The 17,982-nt window shown below is 44.1% G+C and overlaps 1 protein-coding gene across 1 annotated transcript in view; it reads left to right on the forward strand.

Moving 5' to 3' along the window:
• The first annotated feature begins 6,301 nt into the window (after window positions 1-6,301).
• XYLT1 (xylosyltransferase 1) overlaps window positions 6,302-17,982 on the forward strand; it is a 234,256-nt gene continuing 222,575 nt past the window's right edge. The window contains exons 1-2 of the mRNA XM_026859144.1: window positions 6,302-6,358; window positions 7,081-7,183. Of these exons, the coding sequence (XP_026714945.1) occupies window positions 6,302-6,358; window positions 7,081-7,183 (160 nt within the window). The remainder of the gene's footprint in view (window positions 6,359-7,080; window positions 7,184-17,982) is intronic.

The raw sequence follows: 17,982 nt of genomic DNA on the forward strand, positions 1-17,982 counted from the left end.
GGACCAACACTGAATTACTTCATCCAGGTATTGGGCCTGATTCTGGGCTTCTTGAGCAGAACTTGTCATGATGCAAAGTTGGCATGGGCAGCAGATCAGGTTGCAGCGTTAGGCATCTCTACAGCGTGTTACCACTGTTGGGAGATTTAAGTGTTTGTGGGTTTTTAAATTAAATGCTTATTTAATTTATTGGCAATCACATTTAGTTTTCTTTTAGCCCTGGCAGTGTGATGCTGCAGGGCACTCTGGTGGGCGTGAGGGTTCGCAGGGTGACTGGTTAAAGGACTGATGTTCAGAAGTCAGGCTTTGCAGAGAGACCTGTAGGGCAGCAAGGAAGGTGGGTGCTGCAGAAAACTTTAAACTCTTTTTTTTTTTTTTTAGAACTGAACTCTTCATGAAACTTCACACTCATTGTTATCCCTGCTAAGTGCCACTGCTAGCACTGTGAAGATGTCACTAGAACAGAATTCAGACAGATTTTTCTACCTGTGGTATTTTGCAGGTGATTGTCAAGGAAACATAACTCCCACTCTATTCAGGAAGTATATTTTATAATCTTAACAAAGGTAAAGCAGTCTTTTTGTTACATAGCAGATGGAGAGACCCCAAACCTTTTGAATGTTTGTGAAACTTTCCAACCACTTAGACATTTTCTTTGAGAAACTAAAGCTTATTTCTGGAGTTATCCTCCATACTTTGATGTCTTTATAAATGCTGCAAAAATGTCTCCCTGTCTGCTGTGGCTCTACATTTATAGCATGCTTACAGCAAAATCCTATTTCTGTTTGTAGTTGTAAAAACTCCCAAGCTGATCCTTAAATAGATCTGATTGCTCTGTAGTCCTTACTGCCTCAATTTGTCTTAAAAATATTGGTCTATCCTTTCTAGTCATTAAACATATGCCCCTTCTGTCTGCCACCAAGGATTTCTGTGGTGCGAGTACTCTGTGGAGATTATTTCATATTTTCCACATGGGGATTAGAACAGGCTTAATGGAGTGTAAATCTTTATATGATTTGAATAAACAGGTTTCTGCCTTTCTTCTGATAGTTAACATTCTTCATTAATTTTGAGCAGGTTTGGCAGACCTGCCATTGGGACCAGTGAGACCTCAGGTCAAGAGTTGCTGGAAATGAAGGAATAGAGACAAGCTGCAGTTACGGCAGGTTTTCCAGATCTGACTGGGGATGCTGAATGACAGTTCTGTCCTCTTATGTAAGGAAGGCTCTGTGTGTGGAGCTGGTCCACCTCTCCCAGCTCTTTTTTTCATTACCTTATGTTTTATTTACCACTAGCTTGAAATACCAGCATTTCAATAGGAAATGAGTGTCTCATTTTGTTAAATGTTTTCAATTCTGAATGTCTGAATGTGAGCAAAGTCGTCAAACATGCAGGGAAAAAACAAATTAAAAAAGAGCAGTGTTTTTGAAAAAAGCCATTTGTGGCTTCTTATATGCCTGGTTTAAGGACAGCCTGCTGTGTGCAAGCTCTGGCCCAGGGGTGGACTGTGGAGGAGCCCTGAGTGGTTCCTCTGGAGCTGGTCCACCAGCCCTCCCCGCTGCACCCACGCCAGTCCCGGCAGTAGTGCTGCTGGACCAGAGCCTTTCTGGGGTGACCCATCTTCACCAGCTCGGGTCCTCACCAGCCCCTGGCTCAGGAGAGCAGCTTGTGGGTGGCCAGCTCTTCCACAGCTAATATTTGCACTTGTTCAGCAGTAAACAGCCATCATTTGAATGGAACCATAAGGTAATTTTTGTAATTGATTTTGAGGTTAGAAAGGTGTTTTTGTTGTGTTCTGGTTATGTTCTGCTTGCTGCTCTTACAGTTTTTCCTGATATCATCCATGGTGCTGTCTTGGCATCCAAGGTTGGCTTTCCCTGCTGGAAGGATTAATGTCATTTCTGTGTCCGTCCTGTAGGCACACACCGTTACTGTGATCACTCTGGTGCTGTTATTAGCTATATGTAGCATATTTTTTCCTCCTTTGGTGTTGCAAATTGGCATTAATAGGCATGGTTTGGAAAATGTTATTTATACTAAAGAAATTATTAGAACTATTCTGCTACTTAAAACTTTATTGGCTATTTTCCTTGTGCTCTTTAATTCACACTTAGGGCTGGGTGGTTGGGAAAAGGGTCTTGTGGCAGAGTGAACTGAGATCTTTGGGATTAGTGGGGAGTTTTGTGTCAGTAAGTTATTGAAAATATGCCCTAAACCAGAACAAGTTTAGGGGACGGAGGACATCTGTCAAATGATTTGAAGAAATTTAAATGAGTGGAAGATGTTAGTGGGAAATTAGGTGCTGTCGCTGATAGAAATTTCTCTCAAACAAATGACAAATAACCAGATGTTGAGATCTGTTTTTATAAAGTATTCGGTTGTCCATCTCAAAAAGAAGAGGCATAGATTTGAGGTAGGCTTTACAGATTTTGCCAGGGAAAGTATTGTTTTAAGAGCTGTCAATGTAGAGCACATGGCTTTTCCAGAGATGTCCTCGTGACGAGAGCTCTCCTTCCTGAGCAAGCCTCGTGCAGCGGCAGCCGTTGAGAGTACGCGTCATCTTTTACATGTCTGTTTGTTACAGCGTCCTACTGGTTTTTAATAGAAATACTGTGTGGAATAAAACTCATTAGTTTCTTCTTTTTCAGCTTTTTAATCAGAAATTCTGGGAACAATGCTTCTGTTCCATCCCTGCAGGGTCTCTAGTTGAGGTCTGTAGTGACATCCCAGGGATGTCCACAAGGTTCCAGGGATGTTCCAATACAAGCACTCTCAGATTACCTACCCTTGTTCACACTGGCCAGCTGCCTTGTTTATAACCTTCACCTCTCCCTGTTAAAGAAACAGCTGAAAATACCTCTTTTCATTTCAGAGCAACTTACGCTTATGTTTTGTCCCTCCGAGATATTTAAAGCTCAAGCGCTGTGCAGTGTTTTAACATAATTGTTGTGTACAGTTCTCCCTGTGTACTTGCTCACCTCAGCAAACAAAGAATCACACATCATTGATGTTTAGAGTCTGCAAAATTTAGTCCCTGAGGTTGTTTATACACTATGCTTGTTTTATTTTTCTTTCCCAGTGCTCATATCTGTCAGATGACAGCTGGGAAATTCAAGATACTAGTGTCTGTATGAAATGAGAAACCATTTTCTGTTGGTTTAATAGACAGGGCAGCAGTTCTAGGAGGAAGACACCACAGTTTTTTCTTCCCCAATTTAAGGCCTGAAACTAAACACCTCTGGGTATTTCTTGTTCTGCTGTGAAGTGAGTTTCCTGTGCAGGCAGCAGCAGGATCAAGCCTGAGAGCCCAGGCTGGAGCAAGAACAGTCCCCAGGTTTTATGTGACGAACAGGGTGGTGGTGACACTGTGAGCTGAAGGTTGGCTCTGGATCTTGCTCTGAAGCAATGATCACATGGAAGATATTTCGCGTTCGTGTAGGTGATAATTATATATGTGACTGTTTTCTAGCAGTCAAGTCAGGTATGAAGCACTCAGATGTGCTTCCATGCTGTGGATGTTTGGGGTCTCTAATGCTACAGTTACAGGGATTGGGTTGTTCTTGCCTTACATGGTGTCACGTCATATTCTTCATGTAAGCGCATACCATGTACAGGTACAAAGTGGACTCTAATTTTTGAGGGGGTTTGCATCATATTCATGAACAAATGGAGAGGCAGGAAGGCCCATGAAGTGGTCTGCAGACTGGGAATCTGGTAGTGCTCTTCTAAAATGTGAGGCTGACCGAGGAAAGCCACCTGGCGTGGCTGGAGCTGGCCCTGAGCATGAGGCATCCCCTTACCAGCCTGTTCTTTCCTCTTTGTGATCTTGGGCAAGACACAGAGATGTGGCACTGAAATGTCCCCATTTGTAGAGGAAAGATAACAATGCTCATCTTCCAAACAGGGATTTTGCTAGGATTAGACAGTTTCTGTGGGTCTTTAAAATGTAAAGTGCTACATAAACGATGAGCGTCCCTGTTAAACACCGGGGACATATGTGGTGTTGTATAAATAGCAAACAATAATAAAAATATTAAATTGGGTAGACTTCTTAAATACTTATTTCTCCAAGCTGCCACTAACATCTTTTTTAAATCATTCAGAAGCAAATTAGCATGCAAATGCTTCTGCCTCCATTAACAGATGATTTTGCCAGTTTTTAGTTTAAAAGATGAACAATGCAAGATGAGAAGTTAGAGCCTGTTACTCTCTGGGTGACAATGGAAATCAGCTGTCAAGAAGAATTCAAGAGATTTCTGCTTCTAGTTAAAAAACCCCACAATTTCTTAAAGGAAGTCTAAAGCGGAAATACCATCTAGGATCTGGTGACCTCAAAGGAGCAAATTACTAAATACAGAAGCATTTTAAAAACTCACCTACACCCATCAGGGGAAAGCAGTGTATCTTTGCAAATGATCTGCCTTTTGAATTTTGAGAGGTCATACATGTTTGGTGTCATCCAGGCACACAAATCAGTGAAACCCAGCAGTGGGACATGACTGACAGCCCAGTTTTCAGGTAGGCTGTGGGATTTTGAACAAATCCTAAATGAGTTCAGAGCTAGTCTGAATCAATGTGGGTGAAGCAGATGGGTTTTGCTCCATATGAGAGAAAGGAGAATCAGATCTGTTGCCTGGAATCCGAGTGTATTAATGGATTTCTCTGCTATTTTGCATGCCTTTTCCTGCTTATCTCCAGTTTTCACTCTCTTCCTCAGTGTTGTTTCTGGTTTTCAGATTTTATAAACATCCTTCGTCCCTTTAAGGTATAGTCCCATCTTACACCTAAGCCTATTTAATGGCAGCTGCTGTCAGAAGCTCTCTGAGCTCCACTCTTTGTTTTGAATTCTTGCTATTCCTTTTGTGTTGGACCTTGCGGAGGTGGTTGGCCAAATATGATGCAAAACTAACTCACAAAAAAAACCCCACAAAATCCCAAACCCTACCTTTTCCCTTTTACCAGCCCAGTAATCAAATTTAACACAAGCAAGGGGACAGGAACCTGGAGCAGGGACAGGCTGCTGGAATGAATGCAAACTGCTGATTTTGACAGAAACCTACAGTTGCACCAGATTAAATGTAATGTGAAATTCTTGTGGTAGCACTCCCTGAGTGGGGAAGGTGTGATAGGAGCATGTGTTCAGGCAGATAAACTGGCTATCGAGGGAATGTGCTGCTCACACACACTGTAGGTCTCAGGAGACTCATGCATACGGACTCACCTTCTCACAGGTCTGGAGCTGCTCTCCAGAGTGACACAGAAGCTCAGGGACGGGGGACAGCCTTGCCATGGCAATACAAGTATTGATGGTGGCAGCCCTCTCCTGCCTGGGAGTCTGTTAGGAGGACCAGCCTGCTGCCTGTGCTGAATCTGGCTGCTTTAATGTCAGTGCCACTCCTGGACATCACCCTCGGGCATAGCAGGGTTGACATGCCCCTGGTTTGCTGCTGTCAGATGTGTTACAGCAAAGCCAGGGAGCAGTCAGTTCAGACATCAAGATTGACATCAAGATTCACATGCAGACAGAGTTCAGATTAAGTGTGTGATCTACCCGGAGTCATAAATGTTAGTGCAAACAGATGTCTGTGATAATTAATTAAATACTGCTGATGAATTTGTAATAACTGAGACAGACACAAAGTGCCTTTATTCAACGTGCAAAACAGCATCTCTAGCAGCTGAGGGCGGGCTGTTGCATTACTGTTCAGCTGTGCCCATCGCAGTTCTAAAGCTGCTGGTCTTATGGACGGGAGCAGAAAGTCGCCCTGCACCCAGGGAATGAAGGATAGTTCAGTACATGGTTTTATTCGCAGTCATGTTAACAGCAGCACATGTGTTAACAGGAAAGAAAGATCATCAGCTGAAGATGCTGTTGAACCAGCGTTAGTGTTAACCCTGTATATGGTGTAACACAAACAGCCTATAGCATTTCTTTTTCTCTATATATATTACACAAACACAGGAGCTACCTGCAGGAACGTATCTTTGTATAAACAGGGCACCTTAACTCGGAAGCCAACAGGAGGAGTCAGTAAACACAGGTCCTTTGTCTATCTTGTGACTCTGCCCGACACTGCTGAGCCAGGGATGGGGCAGAGTATTATTTTTAGGGATCTGTCCTGGTGCCAAGCAGCAGGTAGGGAGAGCAGAGCCATATTAAATCCTGGATACGGTACAGGTTGGTCTGGATAGCTTCATACCAGACACAGGCACACAGCCTGGTAACATGCGGCAACTTCTCGAGTGTGTGGTGGCTGCTGGAGGAGAGGACCTGGGTTAATGAGGGATGTTCTGGTGACGCATGATTCAGCTTGGCCCACAAGCTGCTCAGAGCAACAGCATGAGTCACAGTTCTTCGGTTAGAATTGCCAAGGGCCCCAGAAAATGGAGATGTTTATTGCCAAGCAGTGGGCCCAAGGACCTCCAGTGTTCATTGCGTTCAGGACATCACATCACTGAAACATTTTTGACATTGTAGCCAGCAAAGACTAACAAGACCAAGGCCTGAAGGCACTTTTCACTGCAGCAAATAGCACCAGCTGGCACTGCAGGAGATGTTATACTCCCTGTGGAATGATTTCTGAGCTCTGTAAACCTTATGTGTTCCTGTGACTTGATGCTCAGGCAGCAAAAATTGGCAAATCCCCTCCACCTCCATGGGGGCGATGCTCTGGAAGTGGAACAGGATGGGATTACAGGAGGAAGACTGGATAAACTGGAAGAAAGAAGAAAAGAAGCCAGCAGGAAGAGTTGTATATCAATCTAGGATATATATAAGTGGTACATTACAGCTGAAACCAGCTGCCCTAATAAATCCTTGCCTCCTCTGGTAAAAAAAGAGAGGGAGAATATGTGGGGCCAGACAGACAATTGCTGCTATGTTTCTAAGCACTCTTGCATATTTCTGATAAAGGTAATACAAGTCTAAAAGATGAACCATCCTGTGTTAGCAAGCAGATAAAGAGACGATGATTAGAGAAGTCCAGACCTGCCAAGTCCTCTGTGTTCAGCACAAGATGTTTGGCCACTGTGTCCCTGTCTGCCTCTGTAACGCTCTCAGCTTGCTTATTTCCTAAACAGCTCCAGAAGGTTCCTGGACCTCAGGTACGAGATGTAGATGTGATGGCTGCTCAGAGATGTAAACTTATTTTGCAGAATGAATGGCAAGAGCAGCAGTCTCCAGGTAAGGTGCACATTCCTCTCTCTCTGTTCTGGGAGTGAAGGAACTTTAGCTCCATGCAGTGGCACCTTGAGTAAAGGTTCAGCCTCTGAGCTAATGCACCTCTGCCAGCTTTCCTCAAGGGGCTGCAGCACATAGCAAGGCACATGGTTTCAGAATACGGGCACACAATCAAGTGATAGTTCCTCTTGTTTAACTGAGTTGTGGCTGCTCATCAGCTGAGCTTCGGTAACTCAGGGGAGGAGTGCTCACAGCTGGTGCTAAGGGCAAATCCCAGCATGCCAGAGCACGGCCATGGCAGCAGAGGAGCTGCAGTAACATGTTACAGTGGTTTTGTTTTGTTCATTTGCTTTAACTAGGATACAGAGGAGATTGGTTTATTTATAGATGGCAAAACTGAGAGAGCCTCAGAATAAGCCCCACAGCCTGGGAGTCCCAGCCCTCCACATCTGACACGCACATCTGGCTGAGAGAAGTTGTGCTACTCCGAGATGTCAGGACGAGGGGTACAGCACACATGCTCAATGTTGGCTGCAGCTGGTTTGGCTCCCTCAGACAGTGCTTGCTCACATGAACTCGAGACTCTGGGTTTCTAAACAAGTAGCTCATCCTAAACTGAAGTAAAGGTGCCTCAATCCCTGCATGCAACTTCAAGGTGCTCCATGGTGGGTGACACAAGCAGCCAGACAGCAGCTGTCTGCTTTCTGCTGAGGCTGGGGCATTCACAAGGGACACTCTAATGGTAAATTGTTCAACACAACAGCACCCTGGCTTTCAGGAGGGAGAAGGGAAATCCTTTCTTCTCTGTATCATCAAAATAAAGAGAAGCAGCATGCTCAGGAGGTGTAGGTAGCCATTGGTCTTTCTGAAAGGTAGGCTGTGAGTGGGTGTGTATATGTACCTCTGCCAGAATATAAATGTATCCTTCATCAGAAACACATTCTCTACCTCCTCACAATTGAAAGAGATCACATAAGATGTTTTCATTTGCAACATCTTAAAAATCTGTTCTGCCTTAACCATCAGTCTTAGAAAAAAAAAAAAAAAAATCTGTGGATATGAGTTGTTAGTTTTGATAATGTTGGGAATTGAGCTCTTGTGTGATATGATTCATGAAGTTTTCTAAGGTGTAAAAATGCTACCACTCATCTAGTAATTACTAACAGCTTGACTGATGGAAGAAGAGATGTGTAACTTTGTCTTGCAGCAAAGTAAGACTCCATTTTTGTTTGGGACTCTGTGTACCGCGTGGTTTCTGTAAGTGGCAGGAGAGGAAGGGATCAGTTAATCTTTTCCGGTTGAAACCTCTTTGATGCCTGCAAACTGAATGAAGTTTGATGTATTTTTAATTAATAGCTCCACACAGAGACAGTTTGGGATGGTCAGTGGGTGAGGAGGGATACGACTTCTGAGCTTAGCATAAATCATTGTTTGCCTTTTTTTCCTGCCAGACTTAACTATTTTCTGCATGGTTTTCATGTCATTTCTTCCACCAGGATGAAATAAAATAAATGCATGAATGATAAAGAAATCCCTGGTCAGTTCTGTTCTGAGAGACCAATGTTGGAAGCTTTAGAGTGAGATAAGTGAAAAGACGACATAACTTTTCAATACCTATTTCAAAGACTGTTTTTCCCTGCTTAATCTTCAAAGACTTTTATTTTGTTACAGCTGACAGTTTTGATCCCTAATATATTCACAATGCTCTCTGTACAGATTGTGGGCGTTCAGAGATGATGGGGGGTGGTGTCTACCCTTACTGACTTGGAGGCACTGGTCTCCTGCAAGGAAAACCATAATCTCCAGTATTTGCAATATCCTCTTATGCACAGGTAAAATCAACAGGATCTTGACATTCAGTGTAAGCCTGACAGCAATCATGAAAAAAATCCAAACAAATAACCCCCCTCCAAACCCTCAGGAGGTATTAGATTGAAAGCAAATGGTTTGGAGATTAATTTATTTGAAATTTCTAAATGCAGAAAAAGCTTCCATGCCTTTGAGTACTAATTAGATGCAAAGCTTGTGATTTATATGTGTATTTGTGACAGGGAATGATTGCTGGAGTGATGTGCCTTGATGCCATGTGCCCAGTGCCTCATCCTTCTTGGGCAAATGCTACAGACTCTGACTGCAGGCCACCAGTAGCTTTACCACACCATCCTGCTCTGTCTGGTGGTTTAGGAACTCCTGTTTTCACCTGAGAGCAAGGAATTTTAGTGCTTCCCTGGCCTGTGTCTAAACCAGTTTCCCCATCCCATGAAACTGGGCGCTGGGGGATTTCTCAGTGCTCAAACCCCACACACCCCCAGGCCCCGTATGTGGCCAGGCTGCCGTGGGAACGCACACGCTGCTGCAGGGTGCCCTGGGCATCGCGGGAGCACCATGATGGACAAAATAACTGCTCTCTCACAGCAAGCAGAGGTCGATCATGCTCTGTCCTAAGTGAGCTCAGATTCAATCTCCGTCTTTGAAAGTGAGCAGAGCCTACTCAGCCTTTCTTACAGCTATTCATCAAAACTTCAAAGAGGTAACATTTTTCCTGCAAGGTAGGGGCACAGCCTGGCATCCCTTTTTACTTAAAGCAGTAAATCTTCATTTTCTTAGAGCTCTAGGAGCAATTTCACATCTCCATATATCCCTGTTTATAAAGATGTTACTTATGCAGACATCTCTTCTACAAAATCTTTTCTGCCTCAAAAGATTCAGTACCCTTCAAGCACTATAGTGCCCTTTTAATGCACATCTTGTTTCCAGCCCAGCACCCTGCCTAGCCACAGGACTCTGCCTTCTGCTGTAGCTTCAGCCTTCTACTGACAGCAGGTAATTTGCAGCTTGTTCCCCTCCATGCAAAAGCAAAGCTGATCATCAGCTTCTTCTAACCCATTGCCTCTTACTTCAGATAAAAGGCTGTCCTCCTTCACTAGGCAGCACGGAAACATGTCAGAAAGGCACCGCATCACATGGCCAGACTTGTCACGTTAGAGGCGAGTCTGATCCTTTCCTTTGGGATCTGTCATTCTGTGTTGCAGACCAGCCCAAGCAGCTACAGGGCTCTCTCATTAGCATTCACTGTATTTAATGCAGAATTGTAAAATACTGAACTCAGATGAAAACAGTCTGACTTAAGTTACATGGCCAACTGCAAGCTATCAGAGCAAGACGTGCTCTCCCTGTGATGGAGCAGCATCAGGCCACATCTGAATGCTTGTGGCAATCCCATCTGGGTTTTATTCAGAAATAATTTAGTAATACTCATGGGACTGAAGAAATTAATATCCACTTACCCACTGGGGTTTGCTGAGGGTATTTTCAGGTGTGCTCTGAAGAGGCTGTTGAAAGACACAGTGAGACAAAGGAGAGAGCTTGGGGTGCTGAGTGCCCTCAGCCCAGAAGCTCTGCTGAGAATTTGCTGACCTGGTTTGATACCACATGTGCCTTGCACTAATCCAAGTTAAGTGATTTCCCCAGGAGGCTTCCAAAATTACAAATATAAGGAAGAGGAAAATTTGACCCTAGCCATGATGATAGTAGAAATACCAGTACTTGCTGCTTACTGGGGGAGGGGAAGAAAAATGGGTGAAAAAAGAGCAAAGACTGAGCAGACGTGCTGTCTCTAGACTACCTCTAATAGTGGCAGTGCTGGCAAAGCAAGGCATGAAGAGGTAATAGTGATCCGACCTTAACAAGCCAAAGCCTTGGTGGCTGTAGCCCTCGCCACGGCAGGCTGTGCTGGGCTTCTCTTAGCTAACCTCTCTCCACTTGGTACTTTCTTAATTCTAGTCCAGGCACCGCATTTGTCCAGCTCATAGTCAGTCTTACACCACGTTTGCCACTATACTGTCGTTCTAGTCTTCGCAACTGAGAAGCTGGCAAGGAGCAGACGAGAGCCGTCAGCCCTGTCCCTAGCTCGGTGCGGGCCTCAGGCAGGTGCTGCACAGGAAGGAGCTTTGCTCTCCCTGTTCTGTTATTTTGGTACCTCCAGCGTTGTAAGCCCTCCTAACACGGGCTAATTCTTGGACACATTAAATGCCACCATACTGCAAACACACCAACTAGTTCCTCAGGGCTTAGCTACATCAGTGAATGGCACAATTTGTAATTCATTGTGTCAATAAGTGGGTGTGTTAATCAAGGGGAAAATCTGTGCAATTGGCTGATCTTGATTCCAATTAATTTCCCATTAACAGATTTCCTAAATCATTAACAGAATGCCTAGTTACAGATGATGCCAATAACTCTTTGGCACATATGGCCTTCCTGCCATCCTGGGAGGGAGTGGGCTGGCTCAGTCTGAAGGGAGAACTTTGAGGATCCTGGTGCCTTTCTTAAAATAAGGACTTTTTTACCTGAATATTTTTATAGAGAAGACTGCTTGCTGGAAAACCTGTGTCTTGGTTAAGATTGATCTCTTTGTAAAGCAAAATTAGGTTTTGTGCGATAAGCAGAGTTTACAGTAGCATGTGTATTGTGAAGTTTGATAATTTTGATTTCTATCTGAAATTATTGTGGCTCTACTAAAATCTGAAGAATATTGTGTTCCATTTGTATCCCTTGCTTTTTTTTCCTAAATGATGAGGGCTTTTCACAGCATAAATACTGGAAAAAAAAATAATCATGTGAGTGAAGCATTATCTATCCTTTTCTATCCATCCCAAAAGACTCTCAGAGCTATGGAAAAGCACTTTGGAGCTGCTAGTAATTGGGGGTATTGATTGGGTAGTAGGGAGTCAAGATTCTGGCTTACGATTCAGAAAACTTGCTACAGGATCAGACCTCTAAAATATGTAGTATTCAGCATGTCAGAGAAGGAAGAAAGTTACATAAGTGCTTCAGGTTCCTGCTGGTTTGCACCACTTCACTGTTGAAGAGTTGCCTTAAATTCAACTTACCGAGTGGACTCCTTCAGTGGAGAGGAAGTTTTGGGAGCTGAGACTTACTGGGTAGGAACTGTGGATTTAGACCATGAGCAGGATGACATAGCAAAGAAAGTTAATTTTTCTTTTTATAGTTCCGGGTATTTTTAAGAAATCCCTTCCCCAGTATATTAGATTTCAGTTGGTAGAAACAAGGCCTCTTGGGTTTTTTTATGGGTGAGTTCCTGGTGTCTCTGAAGTCAGTGGGAGTTCTGCTTTGGGCTAAAGCTGCTGACCCATGATTTTATCCTTCAGCTTCATGGTTTGCAGTAAGTGCCCGAGGTTCACTTCTGTTCCTGGACAGACTGATTTGGGCTGCTCATGGCTTCTAGCTGTGCCATAGACTGTCGAGTGAGGACTCTGATAGTGAAAAAGAAAACCCTTAGGGCTAACCCCAGTGGAGCTAAGAATGGTATGTTCAGTTGTGGGTGCTTTATTCAGAGCATTCATCTCAAAGGAGCTTGATGTTATTCCTGTCATTGAAGGTTGGTTCTGGCAAGAGTTACTACACCTCTGTTTTCTGCAAGTTTGTTGTCTCTTTTGACTTGGAAATAATGTTTGAGGACTCTTGGTTTCTGGCTATGTGGCAGCCCCTGCCGTGCTGTAGAGTAACTGGGTACATCACAAGTCTCAACATGCAATAACTTAAACAGTCCTATGACTTTATTATAAATGGCAGACTTTAATTTAAACGTGATTCTCTTTCAGCATAGCTCAGACTCAAGTGCTTACATGTGCAGTTTAAGACCCTCGCAGTGTATGCAGCTTTACAAACGAACACCGTGTTAACCACCAGCCCTGGGAGTAACCACCGAAGTAGGACCTAACGGATCAGTTACACAACCCTGGAATTTAAAACAGCAGCACGAGGAATTAAAAAACCAGAGCAAATAGTCTGACTGGGGGGAATGAAAATAATTTTATTTTATAATTAAGCTACAGAGCAGGATGACAGACTTCATAAACTGAGTCCTGTTTCCCTAGACAAGCCAATTAATGTACATGGTTGGAATGATACATGTTTTAACAAGCAGCATGAAAAATAGTGTGTTTCAAGTTAGCAAAGTCACACTCAAAGCCTTTAACATGCACAGTCAGCTAGATACAAAACGCCAACAAATCTATCTTAACAAGCTTTTAAAATGTGTTTGGAGTAATGAGGAGAAAATATAGGAAGACTTATAAACACACATGAAAGTAATTTCAGCAGTTATAGATTGCATAGCACAGTGGAAGCATTTTAGTTACTGAGCAGCAGTAAAATGTGTTGACTGTTTAATTTGTACGCAGTTTTATTTTATAGCATTTTAAAAGTTGCCTTTTGGCAGAGAGAATACATAAGGACGTAGACTTATTGTAAGGCAGATGACTGACAAGAGAGCTCAAGTTATCTTCCAAGGTTCGAACTATTGTGGGAGAATAATGCTCCTGGGGATCTGGGATGTATGTGGTTGTGTCTGTAATCAGTTCCAGTTAGGGATCCCACCAGCAAAGGCATACTTGGATTCTTGCAGTTCATTAACAGCCGTGTTTCACATACTTTGCCAGGGCCTGATCCTAGCATCATGCTGGACAGTCTGCTCTTCATTCAGTGGACTTCACGTGGGTCCTTTAATGAGAAATTGTTTTTTTACAGATGTGCTGTAATAGAACAGGTTCCTTGTTGCTGAATATTCTAACAACCACACGGGAGTCCCAGAGTCCTTGTGAGTTCTAGAAACTTCATTACAGATTATTTTACCATCGGTATCTTCAGGAATAGCTCAGTTTAAAAATAATGCACTTTGAATAGTATATAATAGTTTTCACCTTGGCCAAGGAGTTTGGGTTCCACCCTTCCATCTGAGAGGCAAGTGCTTTTGAGTTGTAAAAGCTGTAGTTAGCAAGACAGTAACAAAATTGTATAGAACTACTTGATTGTGTATGAAGTCCATGCAGCAGGGTGGGCAGTAGTTATGTCTACTGTGTACTGGAAAAGGTTATGGTGATGCTTAACTAGTTTCAAGCCTCAAGAGAGGAGGCATCAGTCAGTAATAACTAAATGGCAATATGAATGGGTGAGAGCAGAACTTGCACTTTAATAGCTGAGCATGATGCTCTCTCTGCATGCTGCAAAGCTTATTTATGATGAATTTTCTCCTTCCCTACCCTGGCAGTGCCTGAGAACTTCTGATCTGAAGGTGGGTGAGAGGGGCAGCCTGGCTCAGGCTGAGGGCAGAGCTGAGCTCCTCCGAATCCAACAGCCCTGGGAGCACTGTGGTTGCGAGCAACACTGCTTGGCCGTTTGGACTTGGTATCAGCTGAGACAGAGCCATCAGTGTTTCAACTTGGAAAGTGTTAGTTAGATCAGGGGTCACAAATCTCAGACTCTCATTAGTGGTGTTAAGCGGTTGCTTCCTGACTGCTCGAAGCTAAATGCACGCGATCAGCAGCGCTGATACACAGTATTGATTTTTATGCTGTTCTTGGATGGGGTTCACATGTGACTCCCAGATACTGTCGGCAGAAGCCAAGGAGTCCTGGGTGAGCTCTGTACTATCAAACCCATGAAAGACTCTATTTAGTTGTGTTGTTGCTGCTGAGCTAAGGGCTGGGGAAAAGCTCTGCTGTACTGAAGATTAATAAGAGCTCTCAAAATAGCAGCCCAAAATTTACCTCTCTTTGTGGTTTCGTGCAATATCCTATGAATCAGTGGCGCTTAAGGCTGTTCCCTTCTACTTTTTTTTCCTTCTCTGAGATGAAAGGCCAGGGCCCCACCCTCCTTAAGGAATAAAGTTTCACCAGCAGTCCCTCTCTGCATGTGGATGGACCAACTGCCTTCCCCGAGCAGCCAGACAGCTTCCAGCCATCTCTAGGCCAAGTTACACTGCAGCATCTGCTTGTCATTATATAAAAGCAAATAGGTCTGTTTTTCCGTCTCTCTTACATATGTTAACATACCATAGCTGAACTCCAAAAGGTGGAGAAAAGCTCTTTGCAGAAGTGTGAGACCAGAAACCCGCCACTTTCTGTTGTGTGCAGTCTGCTGCAGTGGTGGGCAGGCATCCGTGCTCCCATTCCTCCCAGGGGTTAACCTGCTGCTGCAGCTGTGAGCCTGCCTTGGACCCCACAGAAAACACTGTATTGTTGTTGATGCTGAGAATCACTGTTTGGACAGAGCAGAAAGCAGTCTTTTGTGAAGATTACTGAGGAGGAGTGCTGCTTCCATGTGGTTGCTTGCCCCCATCACCTGGTATCTGGGTGTGTGGTGCTGGGAACCACCTGCAGAACAGCTTGGAGAGGCTTCCTGGGGCACAGGTACTTTCCTTGTCAATGTTATGCCTTGTTAGTTTGGTATTTCTTTTACATATCAGGCAGCAGAGAAAGCAAAACTGCTACAGCCTCCCATCTGTTCTCCTTTAAGCTCTAATCCCATAAAACAGCTCTGCATGTGTTTAATGCTCAGCGTGGTCTGGTCATCTTGCTGAAGTTAAAGATCTGGATGTTCAGCCATGTGCAGGGCTTGTATGGGAATACCAGTATGGAGAGTGGTGCAGGCACAACTGCCACCTTTAAAGCCAGATTCAGTAAATATCCTTTCTGTGCTTTGGTCTGTTCCTCTTCCCAGCACTTAACATCTATTGATGTCTCGTGCTTCTGTTCCTTTTTGAGCCACAGTGCACCAAGTGTGTGCCTTTTTGTAGGTAAAGGGAAGGTAACACAGAGGGGAGCTCGACTTCCAGGATACACAGAAACCTTAAATGTAACTTGACATCCCTTGATGATAATCCTTGAAATGTCATCTGAAAAAAGGAAAACAGATCAGTATTTCAGTTTCTGGTAGCTTCCTTTCTCTTACTTTCTATGTGCTTAATTTCTCTCTACATTTGTAATTCCTCATGCAAATTACCACTCTTTTTAACTCTGCTTAACTAATTGGTACTTGTATATGCAAGATCAGTGATCAACTATATTTATATTATTGACCCCTGTTTGCCTCTCAGTGCTATCTATTTCTCCCAGGTGAATGCAATTAGAGTGTAATTAATTATCAAATAGCTATGTTCCTTTTATTCCAAACACTGTAACTATTACACACTGAGATCAGCACAAAATCCTGAATACATAATTAATTGTTTTGTGCTTTTCCCATAGAATCCATGGGAGATTTGCTAGAAAACAGACACAAGTAGTTGATACATAATGTATTTAAAGACCTATGAAATTTTCATCCTTTAGGGCCCACTGGGAATAGAATGATTTGAATTTAACTTTTAATTGTATGACTGAGAAATGAAATACAGATAAAGGGATGGTTACTCTAACTGGCACCAGACCAAAATAAATGTCGGACCCAGCTGTCCATAGCCTTGAATACATGAATAACTTTACACTCTTGGGTTGTTTAATTGGATTCTGTGGGACTGTGAATTTGAGTAAACTTATTCATGTGTGGGTATTTTTTCAGGATCAGGCTGTTGCAAGTACCTTCATTGTTGAACAGAGGAAAAAAGTTACAGTGACTGTGGAAGAAGCCACACATTTGACTCTGAGGCTGTCAGGTGTGCTCTGGTCCAGTGAGTGTTCTCACCCGTCCTGCACTGGTGCGCGGGAATCCCATGTCCCCGGGCAGCAGCTGACTCTGCAGGTGCTGAGTGCTGTGGCCACAGCACATACTGAAGTGGCAACATTAGAAGAAATTATTTTTGTCCTTTTCAAGGCCAAATCTAAATGTAAATTGGCTTCTTCAGTTGAAGTAAAACCAGTGATGGGATAGGGAGCCTCTGTACGGGATGAAGATACTCACCTCACTGGCCATCCAAGCCACCACGGGCCAGGTGCTGCATCAGCATTACGCCCCTTGTCCAATCCAAACCTGGGCACTCACCCCGGTGCAGGGTGCCCTGTTCCTCGCCTGCGGCTGAGCACCGAGCCCCAGCCCTGCAGGGACAGGCTGTGGCCCCTTCAGCCCGTCAGAGCAGGAGCCAGGCCTGTCCTGTGCTTGCTCCAACGCCTTTGGCTTCCCCACCTCCCAGTGAGGGGTGCGATGTACTCAGGGATGCAGGGGGATCGATATTAAGTGTGAATATAGCCCTCTTACCTCGGGTAAAAAGCTTTTTGACATATTGGGATTAAAAATTAGATGCATGCTGCAACAGTTGCAGGTTTCACTTTCCCCTTTAAAAAGACAAAGAGGAGCAGACCAAAAGAAAAGCCAGTTTAGCAAGCAAGATTGGCAGGAGTGAGGAGCGGTTGGGTGGGATGTGCTCCCAGAGCAGACTCCCGGTCCACTTCGGCCCTTAGAGCCGTGCCTGTGTGCATTAAAGAAAATGCAACCAGATCGTGAGTTCCCCTGGGGGTTTTCTCCACCTTTCCCATTTACAGAGAACCACGAGAGCACACTGGACAGGAGTGCAAAACACCTCGGTTTTTCTTTGGGGCAATTTGGATAAATTGGATGCACAGGGGTAGAGGAAGCTCTTCTGTTTGTAAAACAGGGACAGTAACAGAAATGTTCTTTCTAAGAAGTGCATGGAGATTGTTTTTTCTTTATTACTGTAACAGTCCGGAATCTGAATGCACAAAAATATGAAGAGTTGTACAGTGTTTCCCTAAATTTAAATTGCTGTTCTGAAATGTGGGGTTAAATTACAAAAGAGGGGGAAAGTATCTGTTAGGAGATTTGGCCTGTTCTCTCCCCACCCCGCCCCAAGTCAGTTCATTCAATCCTAAACTCAGTGACTCGGGCCAGGCTGCAGGGAACAGCAAACAGCAGGCGCGGTCCGAGGGTTTCACTGTGCGGGTGTCTGCGCTGGGTTCCCCCCCCCTTCTCCTTTTCGCTGCCTTTGCTCTTTCGGCTTTGGGAGCAAGACGGGCGCGGACCGGCGGGCGGCGCCTCTCCCTGCC

This window comes from Athene cunicularia (assembly GCF_003259725.1).
Source record: "Athene cunicularia isolate RWA chromosome 14 unlocalized genomic scaffold, athCun1 chr14_part1, whole genome shotgun sequence".
Taxonomy (NCBI): Eukaryota; Metazoa; Chordata; class Aves; order Strigiformes; family Strigidae; genus Athene; species Athene cunicularia.